This window comes from Eubalaena glacialis, chromosome 14 (assembly GCF_028564815.1).
Source record: "Eubalaena glacialis isolate mEubGla1 chromosome 14, mEubGla1.1.hap2.+ XY, whole genome shotgun sequence".
Lineage (NCBI taxonomy): Eukaryota > Metazoa > Chordata > Mammalia > Artiodactyla > Balaenidae > Eubalaena > Eubalaena glacialis.
This window is the reverse complement of record NC_083729.1, coordinates 43,101,537-43,127,514: the sequence shown is the minus strand read 5'-3', so window position 1 is coordinate 43,127,514 and position 25,978 is coordinate 43,101,537. Positions and strand designations below refer to the sequence as shown.

The 25,978-nt window shown below is 33.5% G+C and overlaps 1 protein-coding gene across 17 annotated transcripts in view; it reads left to right on the top strand.

Moving 5' to 3' along the window:
- Window positions 1–25,978, top strand: part of NRXN1 (neurexin 1) — a 1,118,934-nt gene that overhangs the window by 91,064 nt on the left and 1,001,892 nt on the right. For 8 of the 17 annotated variants that reach the window (XM_061168489.1, XM_061168485.1, XM_061168481.1 and 5 more), the window contains exons 2-4: window positions 7,280–7,297; window positions 10,640–10,669; window positions 11,424–11,435. The exons of 4 other annotated variants lie outside the window; for them this stretch is intronic. In XM_061168489.1, the coding sequence (XP_061024472.1) occupies window positions 7,280–7,297; window positions 10,640–10,669; window positions 11,424–11,435 (60 nt within the window). The remainder of the gene's footprint in view (window positions 1–7,279; window positions 7,298–10,639; window positions 10,670–11,423; window positions 11,436–25,978) is intronic. 5 more of the 17 variants (XM_061168477.1, XM_061168479.1, XM_061168473.1 and 2 more) reach the window with 3 other exon arrangements.

Sequence of the window (25,978 nt, the reverse complement as noted above, 5' to 3'; positions counted from 1 at the left end):
CTTTCCTTTAAATTTTAAAGGCAGCAAGAAATTATGGAATAATTCTCCATTTTATTTCTAGTGGTTAGAATGCCCATGGGTAAACACACCTGTTCTTTGCTATTATAATAGGGCAAAGATTTTATAAACGTGTTTTTTTATTTTTTTCTGGGAAATAATTCATTCTAATAGTACAGGGAAGAAGAGTGTTGGGACCTTTTTTTTTTCCTTCAATAAAGGAAATTAAACAGTATTACATTTTTTGACTTTATAGAGTTAACACGTAAATGCAATTAAGAAAGAAATATTTTCCCTAAATATTTCTGCCTTCTTGTAACAGGATCAAAGAAATAATGAGTACAGCCTTCATACTTCTTTATTGTATTACTTTAAAAAATGTGACAATAATAAATATATTTTGATAATAGTTCCAGCAACATAGTACCACCTTACTAGACACTTCAACATTACCCTATGTTGTCCAAATTCTTCAAGTCTATTTTCTTTTTAAAACAAGTTTTTTGGGAATTGACATATATACACTAATATGTATAAAATAGATAACTAATAAGAACCTGCTGTGTAAAAAATAAATAAAATAAAATTCAAAAGAAAAACAAATTTTTTTTTTTTTTTTTGAAATCTACACAAACTTGCACAAGGAGCCTTAAAACATACTTTCTGTATACTCTTGGAATCTTCTATTTTTTATTTGGGTATCTTGGGCGAGTCACCCAACCACAGTGAGATAATATAAAGATTATATAAGATAATGGTTATGAAAGTACATTTAAAGTGGTAAGCCCTACCCAAGAGTTAGTATATTATTTTTTATTCTTATTTCTCTTGAGCATTTAGAAGAAGTTACTTGAGATCTTCATAACATTATATAAAACATTTTATAAAAATTGCATTTGCTCTGATTATTTTCTGCTTTCCACTGATTGATTCTAAGGAATGCATTAATGTTTTGGCTTAACCTGATATTCCTACATTATATTTAGTAAGCAGAGAATAGCACAGTTTGTAGAGAAACCACCAACTTACAAATATTAGATTTAACCATATTAAATTGTTGGTATTTAACCAATTTTGATCTGAAAACAATAATTTTATATGTTTCAACCCCAGGTACTATTGGACTAAGTGCTTTCAGTCTTTGGAGAAGCAGAAGAATTCTTTTCAACAGTCTTCCTCCTATTCAAATGTCCTACATTTGAAAAGATTACTAGATATTTGGTTCATTGTAGGTAGCATTTTAGTCAACTCTGAGAGATTCCTGGAAAATTTTAACATACTGTCTGATTCATTTAGGAAAAAAAAAACCCAGTTAATTCCCCTTAAAATTATTTTCAGTGATTTCTATAAAACTTTAAAATTAAATTAGCCATAAATTATAAAATATGCAAATATCTTGAGTTTTAAACACTAAAGAAAATGAAAAACAAAGTTTTGAAAAACTGAAATATTCTTTTAATATTTATTGCATTTTTCTTCTGGACTATTTGTTAAATGTGCAAAGGTCCTAATGGATTAAAGATAACATGAATTATTTATTTTGAAATAAAATTTTATTTTTCCTTAAATATAATAATGTATTTATAAATGACAGGTCAGTTTTATATCGTACGAACCATTTTCTATTCAATTTATAAGAATCTAATTTGTTAAACTCTAAATTTAGGACTTTTTCTTACAGTATGGTTTAGTCATATTTTTGTGCAATGTCCCCTTAATTTAATGACAAAATATGTTTGTTTTTATTTCTCAGAGAAATTAAATAGATTCATCTGAGAACCTAAGTATAAATGAGTAAAATCAGAAGTGTTTGAAAGTTTATTTGAAACATCTCTGTGATAAAATGATTTGTGAAAAAACTGTACACATCGAGCATATGTTAGACAGTTCTCTCAAATGAAGGGCCATTGGTGTCCTTCAGCAGAATTCACCTACTGTCTATTTAATGTTGGAGAACCTAGGACACATTGTGGAGTATTCTCTGCTGGTACCACACAAGCCAGAGCATGTTTCCTGTTTATTTGCTCATAAGAAAAGTCCCATCTGAGTACTGGCACACCCACTAGAAGGGGTGATATGTTGGGTAGGTAGGTAGGGGTGTATTTAAATTTATTTTCTCAACTCTAAACCAAGAGCTTTCCTCCTCTACTTCCTAAAATGTTGTGACTTTGGACTCTTAATAAGGAAGCACTACTCACCAAAACCAGCTTTCTTTGGAGAGTTTGTGTAGCAATGATTGAGCTTGGGTGGGAAAGTACATGGTAACACCCTGTTCACTGTTATCTGTCAATTCCGTACTAGGAAATGTTCATTTCTCAGTAAGCAATAAAACAATAAAAATGAGCACACACAGTGTAGACTATGCTCTGTTTATGGTCACTGTTAAATGAAGTGGTCTTTCCCTAAGTCCAGCTATTGATATGAATATAGAAATGTTAACTCTCAAGGTTTAGATGTAGGGAAGAATTGAGGCTATAAAAGCAAAATAAAATCCTTGTAATAGTCCCTCATGAAAAGAAAATTTGAAATTGTATGCAATATAGTTTATGCGTGCTATTTAATATATACTTTAATATGTTGACTAATAACTGTTAAATTCCATTAGGACCATTGAACAGCTTAAACACCAGAAGAATCTGCCATATAATTAGACTTCCTTCTTTCTTCCCTCTTTCCCTTTCTTACTTTCTTCCTCCATTAACAAGATGGAACATTTTGAATCGAATACCACAAGTTCTTTGTAACAAAATTGGTACCTACTGTGTGAAGCAGAAACATAGGGAGTCTCCAGCTTATGAAAGTATAATCTCAAAAGTTATTTGAATAAATTGGTTGAAACTCATGTCACATTTCCCATGGAAACAACACTGTAAGGCAAAGTAGACTCAGACCACTTCACAAAGGACTCATTAATTCCATGATATACTTGAATCATTGTATTGTACCAAAAGTATAGTTAGACGTTGCCCATAATGTTCCTAGGGAGAATGGTTTTATAGTTCTAAGTGTGATGCCAGGAACATCTCTGCTGCTTCAAGTTGGTTAGAGATACCCTTCTTATCACTCCTGATCAGTGAAAAGAGAGAAAAAAAATTAGCTTCTCTAGTTGGCTCCCCTCATGCCCTAGGATCGAGATTCCAGCAGGCTGAGTGGGAGTGTCATTTAGGTGAATTTGAAATAAGTTGCTGAGCCCACCTGTTAAAAAGCATTTTTGAAACTAGCCGGATTCCTGCCCAGGCTGTTTCTTTCCTTCCTTAAGCCTCCATAGTGGACCTTTCTGCTTCATTTTCTGTTTGCACCTCCTCTTGGTTCTGGCTGGCTTTTGTCTTCCTCCAGCTGACTGCTGCCCAGATCCAAAGAACCAGTGATTTCCTCCATTTCCCAGTCCTTGAAGCATTCCCAGATTATTGAGGTTTTCTAAAGGCTTTCACTGTTAACACCAAAAGAAAAATAAAACAAAACTCCATCCTGTGCCACCATGGGAACCAGACCCTGCTCTACTGGCATTTGGTCCTCCAAATGAGGGGTGAAATCTTCAAAAGTAATGTGAGGGGCTAGAAAGACGAGGATAGACACTAGCAAGCTCAACGTATGTTAAAAAAGGAAATAAAATTGTATTCTGAATTCCTCCTTCTGCTGGCTAGCACCAGCCACCGGTTTTGCTATGTAGCCCACTGTGGAGGGCATAGATCTGGGTGGGAAGCCGCCTGCGATAGTGGCAGTTCTGATGGAGGAGAGAGGGAGTGAAAGAAAATGAAGGGAGCCAGTCACAGGCAACTAGCAGAGAAGGAAGAAAGCTGAAACGGAGAAAGAAAGCCCAAGTGGGGGCAGGAGACTTCTGGCCAGTTTTTAATGTAAAATGTAGCATGTAAGTTGACTACTGCATGTGCATTTAGATGAAGTCTTTCATATTTCTAAGCTTAAACACTGATTATACAAAAAGGAGTTAATTGTGACATTTTATTCCAAACTTTATTCCCTTGTCATGATTAAATTTCTGATTTTCTTTACATTGAAACAAGAACATTTTTTCCTTATTCATTTCTGTTTTCCTAGTAGTATGTGATTAAGATTATGTGCAAAGAACACTGTCATAATAAATTAAAGTTACCGTCCTTGCATTCTTATAAGCTGGGGGCCAAAGGAAAAACATTTGTGAAGATGCTCTTTTGAAGTAATTTTAAAACATACAGTTTAATAGTCTGCAGCTTCCCTCAATGTCAGCACACAAATATCATTCATAACATGACTGATATTCTAGTGCTTGATTTCTGTCTCTCTGAGGGAAGTATGTCTTATCTGAAAGAAAAATAAGATTTAAGTTATCTTTGTCATGGTTTTATATTTATTATTTTCACAATCAAAAGAAAAAGAGTGTGATCTTTATAGGTGGCATGGTGATCATAGTAAAGTTGATTACTAAGAGACTCACTTCATGTACACAGCAGGATTAGGTCAGCAGAATTAAGAAGCCAGGGTTTTCTGCAAACCAAAAGCTTTTCCCTAACTTGACAATGTATGCAGGTAAGGCTGGATGGACTGCTTTCTACCTTACACTAAAGCAAAATATACTGCTTTACCTTTACACTGGGGCATGCCAATTTCAGCACCTCTCTTTGTTGCTGCTCAAAACCAAAATAGTATTTGATTGCAAAGAGAAAGCAAAAGTTGGTGTGATGAGAAAAACTATTCTTTTTAAACCTGGTATTCTTTGTTTAGTCCAAAAACCAAGTAGAAAGGAAAGAAAGAAAGAAAAATACATAGAGAATGATTGTAAATGCTAGAGCTTCTGCCATTTATAGCTACTTCCAAATTCTGAAATAACATAGAGGTCATCTCTAGGTTCACAGGTTTTAAATCAACTAAAGCCAGCAAATGCTTACCAAAGGGGTAGAATAGAATGAAACAAATAAAGAGAAGTTTTTTTTTATCCTATGATTGAATCTGAAAATATATAGAAACTCAAAGTCTGTTCTAAGCCAGTTTTCTTCTTCTTTTTCTTCTTTTTTTTTTTTATTTTTTAAATAGGAGTTAATATATTACCCTTTCTTTCACTCTAGTACTTCTTTAAAAAAATCTAAGTCTTCGGAGAAGACTATTTTGCTGAACATGGTCAAGTCAGGATTTGATTACACTTTGGGCATGACTTGGATTTGCATAAAAGGAGTTCCTTTAGTTAAGCTGGTTCTCTGTATGAATAACTCAGAGAAATGCTGGATGACCGGGCGGGATCAGTGCTGTTGCCTGTGGCTCCGTGCCTTAGTTAACAGTGAAAAGAGAACTCATTTTCAGGGAACCAAGTCAATGACCTTGATTTTATTAGTGCACCTTCCTTTCCTAATATCCTACTAAGCACATTTATAACATTTGTGTCAAGACTTGTCCTGTTTTATTTTGTTGACTTGTTTTTCACTTTCTTTTCCCTATTAGATTTTCATGCAGAACTTTACCAAAACCCCTTTCTGGGACTGTACTGCTCATGACCATATTTGCCAAAGGACTCTCCTCTAAATTCCCTGATTTTGTTGTTTTACTCTACATATTTAATAAACTTATTGAAAAATGAGCATCTTAGGTGGGAAATAGAATTTCAAAGGATGTCATTGTAAAAACCAAAGTATATAACATTAAAATCTATATCTTTGTATGATTTCCAATATAAAGCAATAAAATGAAACTTTACTATTTGTGTCCATGTCATGTCCAAGTTGCCATCGAAAAGTAACAAATTCTAATTCCTTATTTGGTAGATTGGAAGCCTAAGTCAAACAGGAAATGAATATCACATACCAAATATTTCAATCATTTTTTATTTCTTTTAAAATGAACTCTGGCAAACCAAGTATTTTGTATAGATGTTGTTGTCCACATTTATCCAGTAACAATTTTCTATTATGTAAGGCCATATCAATAAGTGTACCTGTGTTGATATTTCAGTTTCCACCTAATATATTTTAAACAAAATTGATGATTTTTAATTCACTAGTAACTTTAACCATTAAAAAAGCTATTTGTTGAACCTTATGAAATGGTGCATTCACAGTTGTTTTTCTTTCAAGTTACTACATTTGCTGCTGTTTTGTTTTTTATGAACACTTTTCATCAAATGGGCAGTTTAAAAAATACAGCTAAAAAAAAAATACAGCTAATTAAATGAAATACAAGAATGAGACAAGAAATGTCAACATGGATATACTTTACTGTTGAAAACATTTTGATAAGTATTGAAACCTTGCTCTCTCCCTAGTGCCGTAAAACAGCTTTTCCTTCCATTTCTTACCTGATGCCAAGCCCGGTGTCTCAAATAGTACTTGAATTGCCTAATAGATACTAATAATATTTTAAATTCCATACCCTTACATTGATTATGTGTAGGAAAGACATACAAAATCTGATTGTATATATGTGTGTGTTTGTATATACATATATGGAAATATACTTAAATAAATATATAAAAATATGTAAATATTGTGTAGATACATGGAAATATAAGGGAAAGTTCACCCAATATTATCATTATCTTAACTACATTCATATTCACACCTTAAACAGAAGCACAAAGTGAATAAATCATGATAAACTTTGCCTAAAGGACAGCTGCCAAATGGACTGCTTTTGTACTCATTACTCTTCCTACTTAACATTTTTGAAAGTTAGCATTTAAAAAATTATAATAAACCATCGTCATCTGTGATAAAATATGAACACACTATAAACAAACTAAATAAATGATAGATTTTAGGTGCATGAATTTATGTTGTGTTTTTTTAAGGAGAGAAATTGAAGTATTAGAAATATTTAAAGGCCATGATAGTAAATCGATTACGTAGTTGGTAGAACAGGCATACCTTTAAGTGAAATGTCATGGCTATTTGCAATGAACTTTCTTTCGTCCAAGTAAGTCCAAATCAGAATTTAGAAATAGAATCTTTTAGAATTGTTATTTTAAGAAAAGCTGTAAAAATAATTGCCTAGGGAAACCATGCCAGCAACATGTAAGCGTTATGTTTGCTTTACCCAGGGCAGTGAAAGACTTTTGAACACTCCTTGCTCAGTACACAGCAGTATTACTGAAATTTCGTCTCATATTCTTTAAATGCTGCCAATGGGAGGGAACCTGCTTTCCCGTGATTGTGTTTTCCCCTTTGAATGGGAGCGATGGAGCACTTGCATGATGTGTTTGGTGCCTTGCATGAAAAAGACATGCAAAGGCAAGGTCCAGTCTGCATGCTGCTTAATGAATGTTTTTCCTTTTCTCTCCCTCCTTGTCATGTGCTTTCAGAAGACAACAATGTGGAAGGTGGGTGCTTTGTACTTTATTTTCCAACTCTCATTTGCCTTTTATTTCTTAGTATTAATAGAGTACATCTCGAACGTAGAAGGTAAGTTGAACTTCTTTCTGAGTATTTGCTGATTTCTGGATTGTGTATCATTTTTCGTATAGAACACACACACTCTGAACTCCATCAGCCCCAAGTATATGAAACTCCTTCAACCTTAACTCCAGCCTTTGATGGACTTCAGCATCCCATATGAACCTTAGAATACTTATTTCAGTGTTCTGCATGGAAAAATGACACAATCCTGCTTCTTTTATTTTAAATGAGGAAATATTTCTTTGCAGTTTCTGAACACAGTGCATGATTCTTTCTCCATTTTTCTTTTCCCTTGGTCAAAATGATTTCTTTTGGAAATGTTGAGCATTACATCATCTCTAGCCCATTGGTCTAGTTTCAAATGATTTGATTTATAAAAAGAACACAAAATAAAGTACTGACTGTAATTAAGATGCATAAGTTTAGATTAAAAATAAGCCATTGGCCAGTGGAAATGAAAGCATACAGCACTCCAGCGTGATTACTGGTAAGTGTATTTGTAATATTCTGTGTCTGTTAAATAAAATTATGGTATTTGTTTAAGGTTTTCTAAAGTTATCTCTATCAAGGAATTTTGAGAAAGTTACACATTTTTCCTGTAGAATCCAACAAACTAAAACATATTTCAACATTCTTTAAAATTTTTTTTTAGGATTTTTATCAAAATATAGTTGATTTTCCATGTTGTGTTAGTTTCATATTTCAACATTCTTACCTTTAAAGAACTTAAATGCATTAGTCCATGTGCTGCCAAAGAAATATGTAAAGGATAAAAATACAAAAAGAACTAGGAAGAACAAAGAATTGTGAAACAGAAGTTGATGTCCTATCAACTTACATAATCACAGCATTAACAGTTCTTGCATAAACAACTTACTAGTATCTCTATCAGAAGAAAGTGTTTAGCATATTTTATTTTGTTACAATGTTTTGAAATACAGCCATTTATAATGTTCATTTCTACACAATGATGGATTCCCTAGAAAAAGAGTACCCATCTAATGTTACAGATAAATAGCCATTAAAGTTACTAAGATTTGATGTCTCAAAGAGCGATTCATGATAATACAAAGTTGATCAGTAACAGGTTTCAACATATTATTTGTGATTCTTTCATGGATTCTTTCAGTTGCTTAGTTGCTAAACATTTCTGTTTCATTATTTAAGTAAAATAGATTAAAACTTTAAAAGAAATCATTAGTGACTATTTTTCCATGTGTTGCGTCTGTATATGGCTTTTTTTTTTCTATACTATAATTTAAATAGCATGTGAGTATGTACTTGGAAAAGATATTACCCTGCAGGTCTGACTGACATCTTTCAAAATCAGTCTCATTTATAATTGTGCATGTTATTTGAGATCAAAAGGTTTTTTTAAAGTATCTTTTTGACTTCTTTTGCATTTCCTTAACCATCCTGTAAAATGTTCCATGTTTCTGTTCTTTTCTCTTTAAATCCAGTTGCATTCCAAGGAGCTTTAAAATCACCTTAATAAGCATGAATGCCTCTGTCCTTACACACACTCATCCCATGAAAAATTTTGACAAGATTTTCAGAGTATAGGCTCATAAACTATTGTAATAAAGTTTATTCAGTCATAATTTTTAACATCCCTATTTATAACTCCACTTTGGCAATATAGTCTAGCTCCCTTAGAGGTAGAAAGTATAGCATGAAGAGTGTTAATGCTTTTGAGATTTAAAAATTTCCATTCTCACTAAGGTGGTATTAAAAACCGTTGAGGAATCTAAAAGTTGTATCTTGTACAGAGATATTTCCCTGATTTATCAATAGTTTACAAAAAAGTTATAAACTTTTATTAGGAAATATATATAGTAATATTTAAAGTGAAATTAAATGAAAAATTATATAACCTGGACAGATAAGCCACTATTCTTAAGCATATAAGATATCATGTGTCACCAACAGATTATAAACCTTTTAAACTGATTGTATGATTTTTTTGGGGGGGGGGTTAAAATCACTTAGAAAATACAAAAGAAGCTAGATTTCAGAAACTTTAAACTACTATGTTAAATAATTTTTATATTGTGATTAGATGATGATTTTAATGTATCTGCCCCACAGGAATGTTTAAATACCCCTTAAATTTTTAAGAAAATGATACAGATTATTTCAATACTGATGCAAGTAATATACAATGTTATGTAGCTCAAAGTCTCAAATATATTTGAACTAACAGTGGGAAATGAAATACACATTTTATTAAATTTGTATGTATGCTATATTTCTTTGACATTATCCCATATTCTTGAAATATACAGGGATTGAAGAGTAACTTAATTTCTGAATTTAGAATAAAGAACTAGGAATTAATGCTGAAAAGTAAAACGTATCTTCTTGGACAGTGAAATATTTTTTTTAAAGAACATTACTAGTATTCTCTAGAAAAGGGGTGATCTTCAATCTGAAATTGTCAAGCAAGAGTTAAAAAATAATTTAAATAAAGGGAATTCAATATTCTTTCAGAAAACTTCCTTGATGAAATTATATCTTAAATATACTCATGTTAACTCATAGTTTAGTATTTAAGTAATGCTTAAGTAAAATGCTGAATAATTTTGTTCTCCATGGGAAATTACTTAACCCTATTTAAAGGTGATCCATTGTTTCTTAAAAACATTATTCTGTAGTAAATTCAGACTTTACACCTGCATGTCTGATGATCTTTTTTGTATTTGAACAAGCTTATTCAATTGCTACATGTGTCAGACAAGGAGACATTTCTGCATTATCATTTCAGTGTGACTAAGGATGTGTTGGGTTTTTTTTTTCATTTAATTATGAAACTTCTCATTTTTTGATGAGGGGAAAAAGATCAGACCCAGCCCATGTTTCAGGTATTCCTTTGGGTTTTTTAAAATATAATTTCATCACCAAAGAATGGCAAGCCCTGTGGGGGCAGTGTTCAATACAGTCTCATCAAAGGGCACGAAGGGCAGATGCAATATTTAAGGGATTGGTTGGATTTTAAGTCATGCTCTTATACTCTTGAATGTTGCAACTGATACATAGAAGAAATACACGGTGCAGCATATGCAAGTGTTTAAATTGCAGTTCTATAACTCTTTGCCCCAAAGCATTCCAACCAGGAGTTGAAAGAATGCTTTTTGATTTGCCTCTGTGATACAGACATGTCTCATAGGAAACAAGATGTCTGTCACTGAACATTTTTGTCACTGTGACAACCCTGCCTTCCCATGCTCCCTTGTTTATTGCTGACTGTGCTCTTGTTTCCCTTCAAGGTCTGGCGCACCTGATGATGGGCGACCAAGGTATGGGCTCTGTTCCTTTTCCACTCTGCTTTCTTGTTCTGTAGCTGCTTTCAAACCATCACTGCAAAGGATGGGCAAATGCTTGCAAATTATCTGGCTGCAAATTACGTAATTTTTGTTCACATTTTTTCATGTGTTTTTCTCCGCTTTATTTGTTGGTTTGATATTGGTTTGCTCTTTTGATTTTACTTACCTTTATTCTTTGCACTGTAATATCTGCAAATAAATGAGACATAAGAACTTGTAATTGAAAGTTTCCATACGTTTATCAGCATATGCAGTTAAAGGTAGTTATAGTAAAGAAAAACCGAGAACCATCATAAATTAACATATGAAAAAAGATATTTGGTTTAATGTACTGCACCAAAAAGAGTCCAATGTTCACCCATGCATGTCAGTTTGGGAACATGCAGACATCTTTGGCTTCTGGCTTCTCGAATGCTGAGTATAGTGTTCTACAAAGTCAATACTTTTTCTACCTATAAGCATTGTGTATCTCCTTTTGTGTAGTCTTTTAAAGTGAGCATGGGCTTCCTGGTTTCTTTGCATGTATTGCCTCAAAAAGGCAGATTTCTCAACATGTACTGATTGTATCTCCATTTGTTTTCAAATCCTATTTATACCTTCTTGTATATTTAATTTTCAAAGAGTAGTGCATATACATATATTCATAATTCTTATTGTTGTTTCTCTCCTCTTTATTCTTTTTGTATGGAAATCCTTTCTTCATGGAACCATTTCATCAAATCCATAGGTAAAAGTAAAGGTATTACATTATTTTATTTCTTCTTAATATCATCTATATGAATAACAGTGCGTCTATATGAATAACATTTATTTTATTTCTTCTTAATATCATCTATATGAATAACAGTGTGAATAACATTTGCAAAATACATTTTTCAAATGTATTTAGACCTTTTGGCATTAATAATGGGCACTGGGAGGTAGGTATGAGTGGTAATGAATATTTTATGAATTTAAGGTAAGAAAAATCCATCAGAATGTTTCCCTTTGTTTTCTTCTTGCTCTTTAGAGTGATTTTTTTGTGTGTGTCAGCTGCTAGTATAATTAGCATATTTAGAAATTAGTGACAGGTTTCAGTGTCAGTTTTTGCAGTATCATTTAATGGTAGTTAAATGATGAGTGTAGCCACCAGAAATATATCATCCTCAAACATTTAACTCTGGAGCGCACCTGCCCCAGCCATTCTGCCTAAGGATGTAAGTCTAAGAATGTGCAGCATTGAAATGGTGCTGCTGTGGGCTCATCAGCTTGTGGTCTGCTAGATGTCATATGTACACGTTGACTCCATGATAACCTGCAAAGGCAGTGTCCCGAAAGAGACAAAGGAGCAAGACAAGCCTGCTCTCTCTTTTGTGCATACTAACTTTGTTTTAAGAACATTATCAACTCAGGTTTACATTTCTGCATCACTTGGTAAGTCAGGCATGTGTACTCTTTGACAGTATTGGTGCCAAATTTAAAAGCATGCTTAGTTTGCCATTTAGAACCATCCACGTGTGTTTAGTGTTTTCATTAAAAGAAAGTAGATGATATGCAGCTGTGGTAAATATGTGTCACAGCCTTTAAATTAACCATTTTTAACTATGTATTGGTGAATGTGCCCTTGGTCTCTTGTTTTATTTTGTTTGTTTGGTTTTTTGTTGTTGTTGTTATTTTAAACACAGGCATGTGTTTCCTTGAATTCTCTGAATCTTTCTTTTGCTCTGAATATTAATCTGGTGAATTGAGACCAAAGCTCACCGTTCTGCACCTTTACATTAGTGTCATCTAGCAGGGAAACTTTTCTGTTTGAAAAAGCACCGAACATGAGCAGAGCAATAAGTAAGAAATGATATCAAAGTTTTAAATGTGTAACATAGAGCTTTAGAAACAAATGTTTGGATACTTTGAGCCAATAAAAAGAGAACATATGCTATTGCAGTTTGTGTTTTGGTCAACCATTTCCGATAATATAATTTAATCTTATTTTAAGCCTTTAGCAACTATGCAATGACAGTATGTATCAATTCTTTTAGAGATTTTGTGTACCATTTGGGATACTTTCTAGACTTTTTTTTTTTGAGGCAAAATTACCATTACTTTCCTTTCTTAAGTGGGCATTTTCCACCATGTTCCTTAGTATAGGACTCAGGATGGCATAGAGGGAACTGTATTTATATTTTATTTTAGTGGCTGAGTGAAGTAAATGTCTATGTGTTTGTATATGCGCATGTTTGTATTTGTATGAATGCATGTGTATACACAAACTTTCTAAATATACACGCACATATATACCCATTATGTTGTGAAAAAAGTAACTCTTAAAAATAATATGCTAATTATATAACCATTTAACTCTACATATGGAATAATTCATGTTTAAACTTAGCTGATACTCATTTCAGTGTAATTAATGTTAATTGTCACTTAACTTTACTCAGTTTTACTATGTCAGTCTTAAATGTTTTCTGTTGGCATGTGTGTCAAACATATATTTACCAGTTTTCATCAAATTTTATTCCTCAATCAGCACAAAACTACACAGGACAAGAATTTGGTATTTCCTTTACATTCTTCTTCTGTTAATAGGACCAGGATGCTTCTTGGTGTTAAATGGGGAAAGAAGACTTTAAGATGGACTTGGGTATTTTGCAAATCAAAGTGATCACCTTTATATGCTGGTTAATTATGTGTATAGAAATGAGAAACATGATTTAAAAGTCTTCATTAATTGCAAATTAGTTCAACAAATCTGCGTTCTAGAGCAAAAAATACAATCTTGACTATGATGTGGCATCCATATTCAATGAGTGTCAATAAAATAGGGAATGAAAACATGTAAGTAAGTTAGTTTAAATGACAGAAATGGAGGTGCTAGGAGAGTGGTTAAAAAGTGTGATCAGTGATAGGCATTCAGAAAAGATAAAGATAACACGAATCAGGATCTCCCTTCGGAAGATATCCTTGCCTTGTGCCACCTGTTGGAGGAGTCAAAAATGTCTAGAAACTTGACAGTGTGGATTCTTGTATCAGGTTAAATCCTAGTTGTGCATAAAATATGTGTTAAACCTACCTACTCTAAAATAACTGATATGCAATGTAAATTCATGCTTCTCAAATCTTCCCACCAAATTATAATCCTGGAGCATTTTTCTTGACACCACTTTTCTCTTTAGGAGTAGTGAATTCAGGTGCTCTGGAATGATCATCTGTGGATTAAAGTCTTCCTTTTTTGAATCCAGAAGCAAAACTAGGTTCAAGAGCATTATTGCTATCATTTTGATTTATTCTGTATGGATTCTTAAGTATTTTCTGAATTTTTAAATGTCCAATGATAGACAAATATATTTCATTTAGAAAGTACATTAAAAAAAACGAACATTTATTCTGATAACCTTCTTCATCCTCCTCCCCAGGCTTCTCTCTAGAGGTAAGCATTGGTATCACTTTATGATGTATCCTTACAGAGTTGGTGTGGATCCTTCCATACTCCATAATTAATTCTTCAGGGTTTGAAAACTGCAGAATTCCTTACCATATTACATGACAAAAACAGATAAGTCTGCTGGAGACATGTTAAGGCTCATTGCTTTGTGCTGGCAGAATCATAATGAATGAAATGGAAACTTTCTCACTCTTTCTGTAGACCATCATGCCTCATATTTTCATTTGGTCATTCTGTTTCAAATTTTAGAGTTGATTATTTGGATTTGTTTTCATGTTTTCTAAACAAGGATATGTCACCTTTAATTGGTCACAGGTAGGAATAAACTTTGCTTTCTTTGGGATAGCTGAAGAGAGATAGTATTCAGGGCCAACCTTACTTCTGTTGGTTGTGGCTAGGTAGATTCAAATGGTCTTTGTGACATTGTGTTTACTTTCTTTTTCGGTTTGAAATTTGTCATGGGTGTTGTTAGGACTATTGATAATACTAACTTTATTCTCCAGTCTATTTAGAATTTAGATTTATCTATTTGCCTGGGGAATTTAGTTTTTTGTTTTTGTCTTTTTCTATGTATGTTTAACTGGTCACTTCATTCCAACAATTATTTATTTATATTTTACTCTGTTTGAAAGAAATGAATGACCATTTAAATAAGAAAACGTCAAAGAAAGTTGCACTGCAAATCCAGCCGTCGTGGCTGGTTAATAGCTTGGGAGCACAGGTTAATAATTGTCAGTTAAATGTTGATTGAAAGCCTGTATTTTCCATCATAATAATCATTATAATTGTATATATTTATGTGAGTGATTATATATTTAACATCAACTTTTTCCTAGCAGAATGTAAGCTCCATGTGACTTTCTTTTTTGACCATTGTATTTCCAGAATATTTTTCTTACTGTATCTTGAATTTGCGATTCTCATGACTTAAGTATGTGTGTGTTGGGAGCATATTGGAAAAGGTAGATGTAGAGGAGGACATGGAGGGTTTGTAGTGGACATAGTAGAGGGTGGAAAAGGAAAAGGAAACTTATTCAAATAGCTAAAAAAAATTGTAGCAACAGATTATATTGAATCCTCTCTGTCTCTGTCTCTAAACTTCTTTTGTTTCCTATCATTCATATCCTTGTCCAAAGCTGCAGTATTTCTTTCTAGTAAGACATCATTCCAATAGCACTTTAATATGTCTTAGCCTATATACAGCAATGGTCCTGTAAGGAAATAAAGTTAGTGTATTTTTGTGTTGGAGGGTTTTCAGAAATTTTAATGTGATTCACTGTCACAGTGGCAAATAATCAAATTTTATTTTCTAACTTTCACTATTCATGTGTTAACAAGTACAGGAGTTTTCACATAAGATGTGAATTCACATAAGATGATAAGCTAATGTGGTTTCCATGAGTTTTTTTTTTTTTTAAACTGTATCAACTGTGATATATCATAAGAACTTTGTTTAAATTGGGTTAGGATTGTAAGCTTTCAATAAAGCCAAAATTTGTCTTATCTTGTGATATGAGCATATTTGCTATTCCTTGCATTTATGAATCGTACAACATATTCGCAAAATAAGTGTCCATTTGACTCTTTCAAATGTTTATTGTTTGATTATCCAGGTTTCTCATGTTACTAGAAAGCCAAGTTATTACAACTGTCAAGCATGTAATTACACATTTTAAAAATGCCTAAACTTTATTGTATTAGTGAAAATGAAGATCTTAGAATAATTATAAAGAAAATACAGATTTTTCTCATAACCAATTGTGTTAATACCTAGGTATAATTGATTCCACTCAACTAATTGATAAGCAGTATCAAAGATTATGTATTTTAAAAATTTATCTGTAATGTCAAACCACAATTAATACTCTGTTTACTCTTGAAGTAGATTTGATATTATTAATACTTAGAGAAGAATAACACATTTAGTGTTCTTATACATTTTCTTCTGTTTCCATGATTTTTGTTACCATCTTTCATCTCTCATGTTGCTGTGTAGCTAATTTGTCTGTGAAGTGCGCAGTTTCCAGTCACCAGTGTCATGATGTGTATTTGTTTTATAACTCTGAAATACATTTTGCTTTGGTTTCTGTTGTAGAACTAGTTTAATTTTGAAAATAATCACATTTCTCTTCTTTCGTATGGCTTCTTAAATCATATCTCCTCATTTAGCTTCAAAATATTAACTATTCTGCATTGTTCAGAAGCATTTGTGAATGTTGACAGAATCTTACTGTATTGGAATGCCTATGTGTGGTGTATTTGCAACCGAGACATAATTTATTTTGGTTTATCTATTACGACTTCTACTGTTGCAGTACTGGAAGCCCCTCATTCACAGCTACCGAACATGGAAAGACCAGAATTTCACTTCATGAAATGAGATATTAAATGTCTACTTCATCAATACGATATACTCAGAAGGCTATGCGACTATTTAGAATTCGGTATTTATTTTGCAGTTCTTCTTTAGCCTACATGCCTGTCAGTTCTGAGTACAATCAAGAAAAGCTACTCGAAGAGTAAATATTTCTGTATTATCTCTTGCTGCAATTTAATCAATTTTGTCATTATATTTATTACTAAGAAAAGTCCCAGCTCCTTTTTATCTCTGCACTATTGGCTCTGTGATGAGAAATTTCCCATTTACATTCTGTAAATAATTATGACATGGAGTAACTGGTAAACTAAATAAGGATTTTGTTAGGCTTGTAGTGGATTAATTAATCCTCAGAGAAGAGCACAGAAAAGACTCTTCACAGTCTAACAGTTTAAAGAATGATGTAGTAAAAATATAAATTTAGATGCTTTACTGAAATAGATCATAAATAGCAAAACATTTACGTTATATCATATTGGATATTAAAATGAGAATTCCTTTTCCAAAATCATGATTTTATCTTATTTATCCATTTTGAAATGTATTTTTGTTAATCTGGATTAAAAAAAATCAAAACATTTAGGCTGGTAAGAAGGTATTTCTTAAATTGTGTTGGCCATTGGTTTTAAAGAACACTATAATTACCCAGAATGCTTAGCTCATATACTAACGAGATTTGAATCTTTAACTAGAATCATAGAATTTTGGAGCAGGGAAGAACTTTACAGATAATCTTTAAAAAATTGTTGACACTCTTTTATTTGTAAGGTATAATAGGAGATATTGCTTATTATTATGATAGGCAAAACACTGTGGAGATTTTGAACTAAAATAACTGATATAGAGTAACCAACCATTCCTAAGGAGACCTTAAAGACTTGCTCCGCTTACACACTAATAATCATGAGACAGGGTTTTATCTTCTTATTCTTAAAAATAAAGTTAGAGGTAGTGTGAAGGAAACCGATCATAGAGTATTATATAAGATGCCGTTGTTTCTCATTTTGAAGGTTTCATTTTAGGGGTAAAACTCTACCTTATAACAGGGGAACAGTATAGGGTGGTAGGTGAGCGTCATGACGTCGTAAGACCTGGGTTCATATCCTGTATTTGCTCTTTACTGACCTTGGGCAAATAATTTAGCCTCACATATGTAGCTAATAGGATCTGTATTATTAGCCAGTAAAAATACTCCATTCTCAAGTATATTGTTACATGACATCACAAAAGTAAAAGATGGTTTTTATCAATGGTGATGATAAAATAAAACACACTGTGAACCTTTAGATTAAATAAATTTGAAAACTAATGGTCTGTAATCTGCCCAGGGTTTTAAAAAGTTATTAATGTCTTAATATCGTCTGCCCATCCTATGAATACTCTATAATTTATGATTCTGTGATTGTTTTTAAGTTATAACTAACTGGACATCAGTATTCTGATGGCCCATACTACAAAGAATATTGTAAATACAATAGAGCATGAAAGGTTGAGTCTACTCAGTCAAATGTATTTAGATATTTCTGTAACTCTTTACATTTTCACATTTCTCTTGCATACAGTGATGAAGCTGAAATGGACTTGCCTCCCCTTTGAACAAACCTAGGAGTTCAGTGCAAAATGCTGCTCTTTAGATGCAAATTAATGGGCTGAAGGGGGCAGGGAGTTAAATATTTTCTCGTGGACTGGAAGTACCATCTAGAGGAAACATTTTTATGAATTAATGTTTTGCCTCATTAATGACTTAATAGAGTGATATATGAGTTAAGTTTATACTAACCACTTAGTCACCTGAAGACCAAATTTTCAAAGAAAAGCTAACTAGGGTCTTCCCTTCTTCGATGGGTATCTTTGTGGGAAAAAGAAACATAATTACCTTAAGATACTTAAATAATTGGCTATGCCCTCACATCCTTCAAGATTTTGCTCAAATGACACCTGAGTCTCAAGAGACTTATTTTGACCATCCTATTTAATACTATGATTTGCCCCTTTCCTGAACTCTCTTACCCCAATCTAGTTTCTCTTCCATAACAATTATTATCTTTTAACACGCTTTAAAATGTTTTCATTTATTTTGTTTACTGTTTATTTTCTGTCTTTCTTCCACCAGAATATAAGAGGGCGGAGATCTCTGCCCTGCCTTATATATCTCAAGGGCCCCAGAACAGGGGCTGGCACAAGTAGGTACTCAATAATATTATACCTGTTTAATGACTGACTGATTGGTTAAATAAGTTTATAAAATTTCCTTTTAGATTTTACTTTGAATGCTCTTTTTTCTTTCTCATAATACACTGATTTTCAAATTTCTTTTTCCTTTTTGCTTCAAGGTAAATATTCTAATAAAGGAAAAACAAATAAGATCAATAAAACCAGAATTTTTCTCCTTAAACTGGCTGTGAGGAGGACTCAGACGCGACCCTTTTGATCTTCCTTGTTCCCTGCCCAATGTAGGTGATCTCACAGAATTTGGAAGGGATTTGAAAACCTCTCCATTGACCACTGATGGTCAAGCCTTTTCTTTATAATCCCTCTAATAATCAGTCTTAAAGGAATATTTCTTTAAGAAAGGGATAATAATTCATCTTTGTATATATCTCTGTGTATAGGTAACAGGAAGAGGCTCCTGGGAGTTTGGTTTCTAACTAGCATGATTCATTGTGACTTTCAGGAAGTACCTTTTGGCAATTTGTGACAGAGGAAAAGTTTCAAAGAATGAAGTGGGTCCCCTTGTACTTTATATTCATGTGGCTTATCTAGTGCTTCTCATATTGAAAGAAATAGATTCATTCTTCTCAGGTCCTCAAATAGCTATATACGCCCAAAGGGCCTTTGACTTTTTCCCAGCCTGGGGATGAATGATCGTATGTTCAACTAGATGATTTATCAAGTAGTCTGGATTTGCAGCCAGCTGTCCTAAACTGTGGAACCTGAGTTGAAGAATTACAGTGCTTGGAAATCTCTGAATTAAAAAGCAAGAACAAGGCTGCAGTGCTTAAGGCCATATTTTCCTTAAATTGAGCATCTTATTATTTGTCCTTTTGGTAGAAATAGAGATGGAGAGGGAGAGAGTGAGAGGCGGGAGAGAGAGAGAGAGAGGGAGAGAGAATTCTCTCTAGAAAGAATGAGAGTGTTTTCATTCAATCTTAGTCATTATTACTTAAATCACTAATGAGATTCTTCTCTATGTGGGACTGTTGAAGCCATAGCTTTCCAGAATGGATGTTTTCAAGATTTTTGACATTAAGAAATATAAACACGAGGATAATAATAGTTACCACTTTTTAGAACACATCTTTACACATTCAAGTTATATCTACTTATATAAAATGTGTGTTCCACTAAATGCAGCTTTCTCTTTTCTGCTTGTCTTGTTTGCCTGTGAATTGCCATGTGCCTGTGACCACATGATAGCTCATTCAGAATTGTAGCAGCTGAAGTAATCTCCAGTAATTATTAGTGTTTTCTTTCAACCAAGTAAAAAAAGTACAGGGATGTTACCAGAGGTATGAAGTAAGGATAGTATTTTCTTTCACCTTAAAGATTTTTTTATTACATGGCCCAGATACAGACCAGAAAATTAGACTACTGAGACAGTGGATAATTCCGAATTTTAAAATGACTCATGTGTTATATGAAGTTTCTAAACAATATTTTTTTGGCCTGAATTACCTGGTCAACTGACCCAGTTTTCCGTTTCTGGACTTGGCATATAAAGTCAGTAGACACTTGGAGAAAATTAAATTACTCCATTCAGGGAAACAATCAAATTTAGATTGGACTAAAGTGCTGCCAGAGGGATGGAAATCCCTAAATTGGCCAACTGTGATTTCAATTCACAGGGAAATCCTCATTCACAAGCTAACCATAAGTTTTTTGCAGATTGCTGATGGCAAAATATGCCAGAAATCTTCTGCTAAACTTAGTGAACAGATATTTTTAATGCTATGCTGACTTAAAAGAATTACATGATGCCTTGTTGTAACTGTCTTTCCAGTGATTATTTGTTTAAATAAAAGAATGCATTATCTGACTGGCAGTCCATAGGGCATACAATTTGAATTGCTTCCCTGGCAGTGTGGTTGGATTTGCACTGACCCACCTGTACTTGCTATGACCAGTGGCATTCTTTGTGAGAGGACTGCATGAAATTAGGAGTCATTCAGTGTGATGGAAAGAGAGAAGCTGATTGGTCCAAAGAAAGCCAAACCTTGGACTAATGGATGTGAGGACAATTTGGTTGAGCATTTGCCCTCTCATTATTTGTAAGGACTAATGTCATGACCTGTTAGGTTAAATCACTGTTTCTTTTTTCTTTAACTACTTCAAATCTGTCATTCCCTAATTAGAAGAATGTCCTATATAAAGAAGGACGACTGTTTTAGCAAGGCTGGTGAAGTAGCTGACTTCCCTGTTAGAACATCTGAACAGTCTCTGAAACACCATTACAAACCTTGACCTCATTACCATTGTTCTGACCCAGGGGTTCTCAGGTTGGCTGCCCAGCCCTCCTCCATCTTCCTCCCCCCACCAATCACCTGGGGCATATTTTAAAAATACATACATTTTCAAGGAACCTAACAGATAATTTTTTTTCAATAGGTCTATGGTGGATTGTAATCCTGTACCTTAAAAAGCCCCCTCAACTCCCCAAGAAGCTTCTAAAGCACAGCCATTTTGTGCAGAGTGTTACCAACTCAGCTAATTGGCTTTTGTCCTTTAAGAATTGATGATTTGATCTTCATGATGATGAAGGGTGTTTGTTTGTTTGTTTGTTTTCCTTGCAGGGCCACTGTACAGTTTGTTAATTCAATTCATATTGCTTCTGTGTTGAAAGAGTTTCCTTACTAATAAAAGTAATTATTATCTTGCTTTAAGAGAAGTTAGGCCTTGGTCCATTATGAAAGGACTGGGAAAGGAGATATGGTTATTCAGTGAGGCCTATCCTTTATCCTTGAAACTAAACAATTGGTTTTCACACAAATAAAGATGTCACTGGGCTCTTTGCAACCTTGTGTTACATGTCATTAAAACTTTCATTGTGTAGAGTTCAGATAGTACTTTAAAAAAAGAAAAAAAAAACCTCAAATTGAATCGGTGGCAACATTTAAACTTTTGATGGGATGCTGCCCACCCATGGATACTTTGTAACATATTTTAGGATCATTGTCCATAATGGCCCTTGATAAAGATATCCAGACAATGGGAAAGCTGAACAACAAGTGCTGAGTTCACATAAAAAAATATGCCACAAATGTATTTCTATACAATGGAAAAATTGATTATAATGATTTTTTTTTTACTGCAGATTTTGGTGAAAGAGGCATTAAATAAAGCAGGAATATGTCATTTCTACAAAGGTCAAACTTTAGGGGGTGGAAATTTGGTCTCTGGAGTCTATTAAAAAAAAAAAGAGGTAATGTTTTTATGAGACATTTCAGAAATGGCAGACCCAGGCATAGAAATTACAGGGAGATAAACTATTGGATTTTTAAAATATCTATAAAAAGAAGTGATTAAGGAATGGTGTGAGTACAAGCAAAAGCTGGGAGAGGAGTGCTGAAGGTGAGAAAGCCTCCTGGGGGATGGGGGCAAAGGGAGATGATCCTGTGTGACAGCAAGACATTACTTCCCTAGGCAGAAAAGATGTGGAAGAGTAATGACAGCAGCCTGAGAGGGCAGCTTCAGGAGCTAGGAAAGCTCTATACATCCATGGTTACATATTCCATGTGATTTGAGGGGACACCAAAAATTATTTCCTTGGCGAAGATAAGTCTCTCAGTAGCTCTGTCTTGTTAAAAAGTAAAAAAAAAAAAAAAAAAAAAAAAATTAACATGCAGTATTTGAAAGTGCTACATAGTTTTAACTAATTTATCTGTTCAGTGGCATGGACTTATATATACTACCAAATGTAAAATAGATAGCTAGTGGGAAGCAGCCGCATAGCACAGGGAGATCAGCTCGGTGCTTTGTGTCCACCTAGAGGGGTGGGATAGGGAGGGTGGGAGGGAGACGCAAGAGGGAGGAGATATGGGGATGTATGTATACGTATAGCTGATTCACTTTGTTATAAAGCAGAAACTAACACACCATTGTAGAGCAATTATAGTCCAATAAAGATGTTAAAAAAAATTATCTTAAAAAAAAAAAGGGATCTGATGAAATGGGACACTAGACCACTAGACAAGTACTTTTTAATGTGAATGAACAATATCAGATGGGATTGTCCAGCTCTTGAGTGAACCTTAGTGAGACCTAGGTACATTGGCATGGCTGGTAGCTGGAGGCAAGGAAGAAGCAGAATACACTCAAGGAAAGAACCTTATTTTTTGTCCAAGGACTAGCTACACGAGCAGCATACATTCAATCATTGTATACATTATCCCTCCTATCCCAAACTTGGCAAAGTGGATTTATTCTGTCTTTAGGACCATTGTTACACCTAATATTTATCTCTATTATGAAATTCTCCTGTTGAATTGCATTCATTAATTTGTCAGTCATTACTATTAGAATGTGAGATCCTTGAAGGCAGAGGTTTTGTTATTTTCAATTTTGTATTGAGGATAGAGCTTGATAACATGGAAGATACTCAGTAAACCTTGTTGCAAAGCAGACAGCCAAAAATCTTGGAGATCGGAGTTGAGTAGACCTACCTTTAGACCCTAGAGTTACTATCTATTAGCTGTGCAGCTTGGGAAAGTTTTTTGATGTCTCTGAATCTCATTTTCCTCATCTGTAAAATGAAAATAATAAAATTCACCTCTTTTAGTTCTGAGAATTACATGTATAATTATCAGTAAAGTGTATAATATATTTCTAGAGCATAGTGAACGCTCAATAGTGGACATGTAGTAGAGTATTGGGTGTGTATTGCAGATGGATGATTCAAATAAAATTAATTTTCAAAGAAAACAAAAGGTAACTTTTAAAATCACAAACGGCATGAAGATTTTTTTTTAAAAAGGTCAAAAACATTTATCCTTTGTATATGTATTTTAAAGTACAAGTTTAAATATGATTCACAGATGTTGAGAAAAGTAAGGGAAGAGAGGAGAGTAGAAGAAATTGGAAAATATTTTTTTGTGGTACATCCCTGCCATTTTGTTTTATAGTGATTTGTATTACTGTTCATTCAAAAAAAAAAAAAACAAAGTCATGTCTGAAGTGAGCCTGAGAATGCTGAGCAGGAAATAATTGTCATCTTTTTTGCCTCTGAATAACAAAGGCAAAATGTTTTCCTCTAATTTATTTTTTAAATTTACTTGATTAGGGTATTAAGATTCTGTTTAAAATGAGCTAGTTTTAGCATAAATCAGATAAGTCTTTTGTTCTAGATGGCTCAGTAAGAAAAAGCTCAGCTTGCTTTTAACTTGTTTTGCTTAATTGCTTTTCTTCATTAAAAGAGATTATACAATGAAAAAAATATCATAATTTCTTCCTGTCCTCAAATTCCCTTCCTGGGTGTGTTTTGGAGAGTTAGAAATTATGTGAAAGTTATGAGAGAGTGATTATTACGAGAGAGTAAATGAAGTTTAGTGGGAGCAGGGGATATTATTTAGGTGACTTGGTAGGTCTGTTGACACTTTGGATCTAGAGATAACATTTAAGTTAATAATAATTTACAAGGAGTCAGGAAGTATGTGGTAATGTGTCTTAAACCAAGATAATTGTGAAATTCACTGAAATGAGAATCACAGTAATTGCTTCAGAATGAAAAAGGACTTAACAAATAATAGAATCATAAATTTGACTAGAACTTTGGAAGTCTCCTAGTCCAAATGTCTATTCAGCAAACCCTTTTGCTATTTCTGTGATGGGTGATGATCCAAACTCTGTTTATATGTTCAAAAGGAGGGTGTGCTTGCTACCTCACAAAGTAACCGTCTTTTTAAGGAGAGTTTTAATTATTAGGGCTTTTCCTTTATTTGAATCAAAATCTGCCTACTGAAGTTATTGCCAGTTAGCCATCTGCATGTTGTTGTTGCTTCCTAAGATATTTATTGAGTTTCTCCAGTGTGCTGTGCTCTGTGTTTTCAGTTGATCTGGACTTAAACACATTCTAATTCCTCATCCACACTAAAAAAAATAATTTCTATAAATATATCCCTCACCCTCATAACCAAATCCCAATTTTTCTTTTCTAAATTTTATATCTTCAATTTCTAAAACCATTCTTCACAGTGTTGAAATCCTTCCCAAATCCTTCCTGGCTCTCTCCTCCTTCTGGTCTGGATACACTCTAATTGTCAGATTTCTTAAAGTCAATTCCAGAATTAATCATAGTTCCTCACATGTCTGAGCAGGGTAGAGTAAAATGGAAGCATTCTTTGGGTCTGGAAATAATGATACCTACAATCAAATATGTGTGTGTGTGTGTGTGTGTGTGTGTGTGTGTGTGTGTGTTGTTATTTTTGTTTGTTATTTTTGGTCACTTATCATTTTGTTGCCTCATACTGAACATTCAGTCAGTTGAAACATCTAAGTTTTTTCACATGCTCATAGGTCAGCCTTCCCATTCTCTACTGAACAGTTAATATTGTGAGCCTACTTCAAAGCATGAAATATAAATGTATTCAATTCCACCTTTAATCATTAAAAATAATATCATTAAAAATAAATATTATTAAATCATTAAAAATAAATCATTAAAAATAAATACCCACTCAGTGTCCTATGCAAGATGCTAGAAATACAAAAATAAATAAGGCATGGTATGAAGGAAGGTATCTGTCCTGGAGAGATTTATAGCTCAGTGATAGGTAAAAAATTTTTACCTGTAAGTTTCATCAGTAAGTAAAAGCTTTATGATGGAAATTATTTACAAGGACCAATATTCCTCCTTAGTTGGATCTCATAGAATGATTGGCTCTTCACTAGATTGACATGGTTAGGCAGTGTATATGTTTTCTGTGATGCCATAACGAGTTCCATAAATTTAACATCTTAACACAAATATATTGTCTTATACTTCTATGCATAAGAAGTCCAACATGGGCTTCACTGGGCTAAACCCAATGTGTCAGCAAGGCTGTGTTCCTTTCTAAAGAGTCTAGGAGACAGTCACTTCCTTCCTTTTTCTAACTTTTTGAAGCTGGAAAAAAGCTACAGTTGTGACCCCTTTCCTCCATCTTCAAAGCCAGCAACCTTGCATGTCTCTGACCATTCTTTTGTGGTCACATTTCCCTCGGACTCTCTTTTTCTCTTTTCCACTTACAAGGAGTTGATGATTACACTGGGCCCACCTGGGTAATCCAAGATATTCTTCCTATTCCAAGGTCAGCTGATTAGCAAACTTCATTATATCTGCAACCTTAGTTGCCTTTGCCATGTAACCTAACGTATTCACAAATTCTGGGGATTAGGATGTGGACATCTTCAGGGTGTAGAGACATTAAAGCAAAAGAAAAATGTAAGTTGAGTCATGGAGCTATGGTAGAGAAGTACTGATTCTAAAAATTGGAAACAATTGAACGTG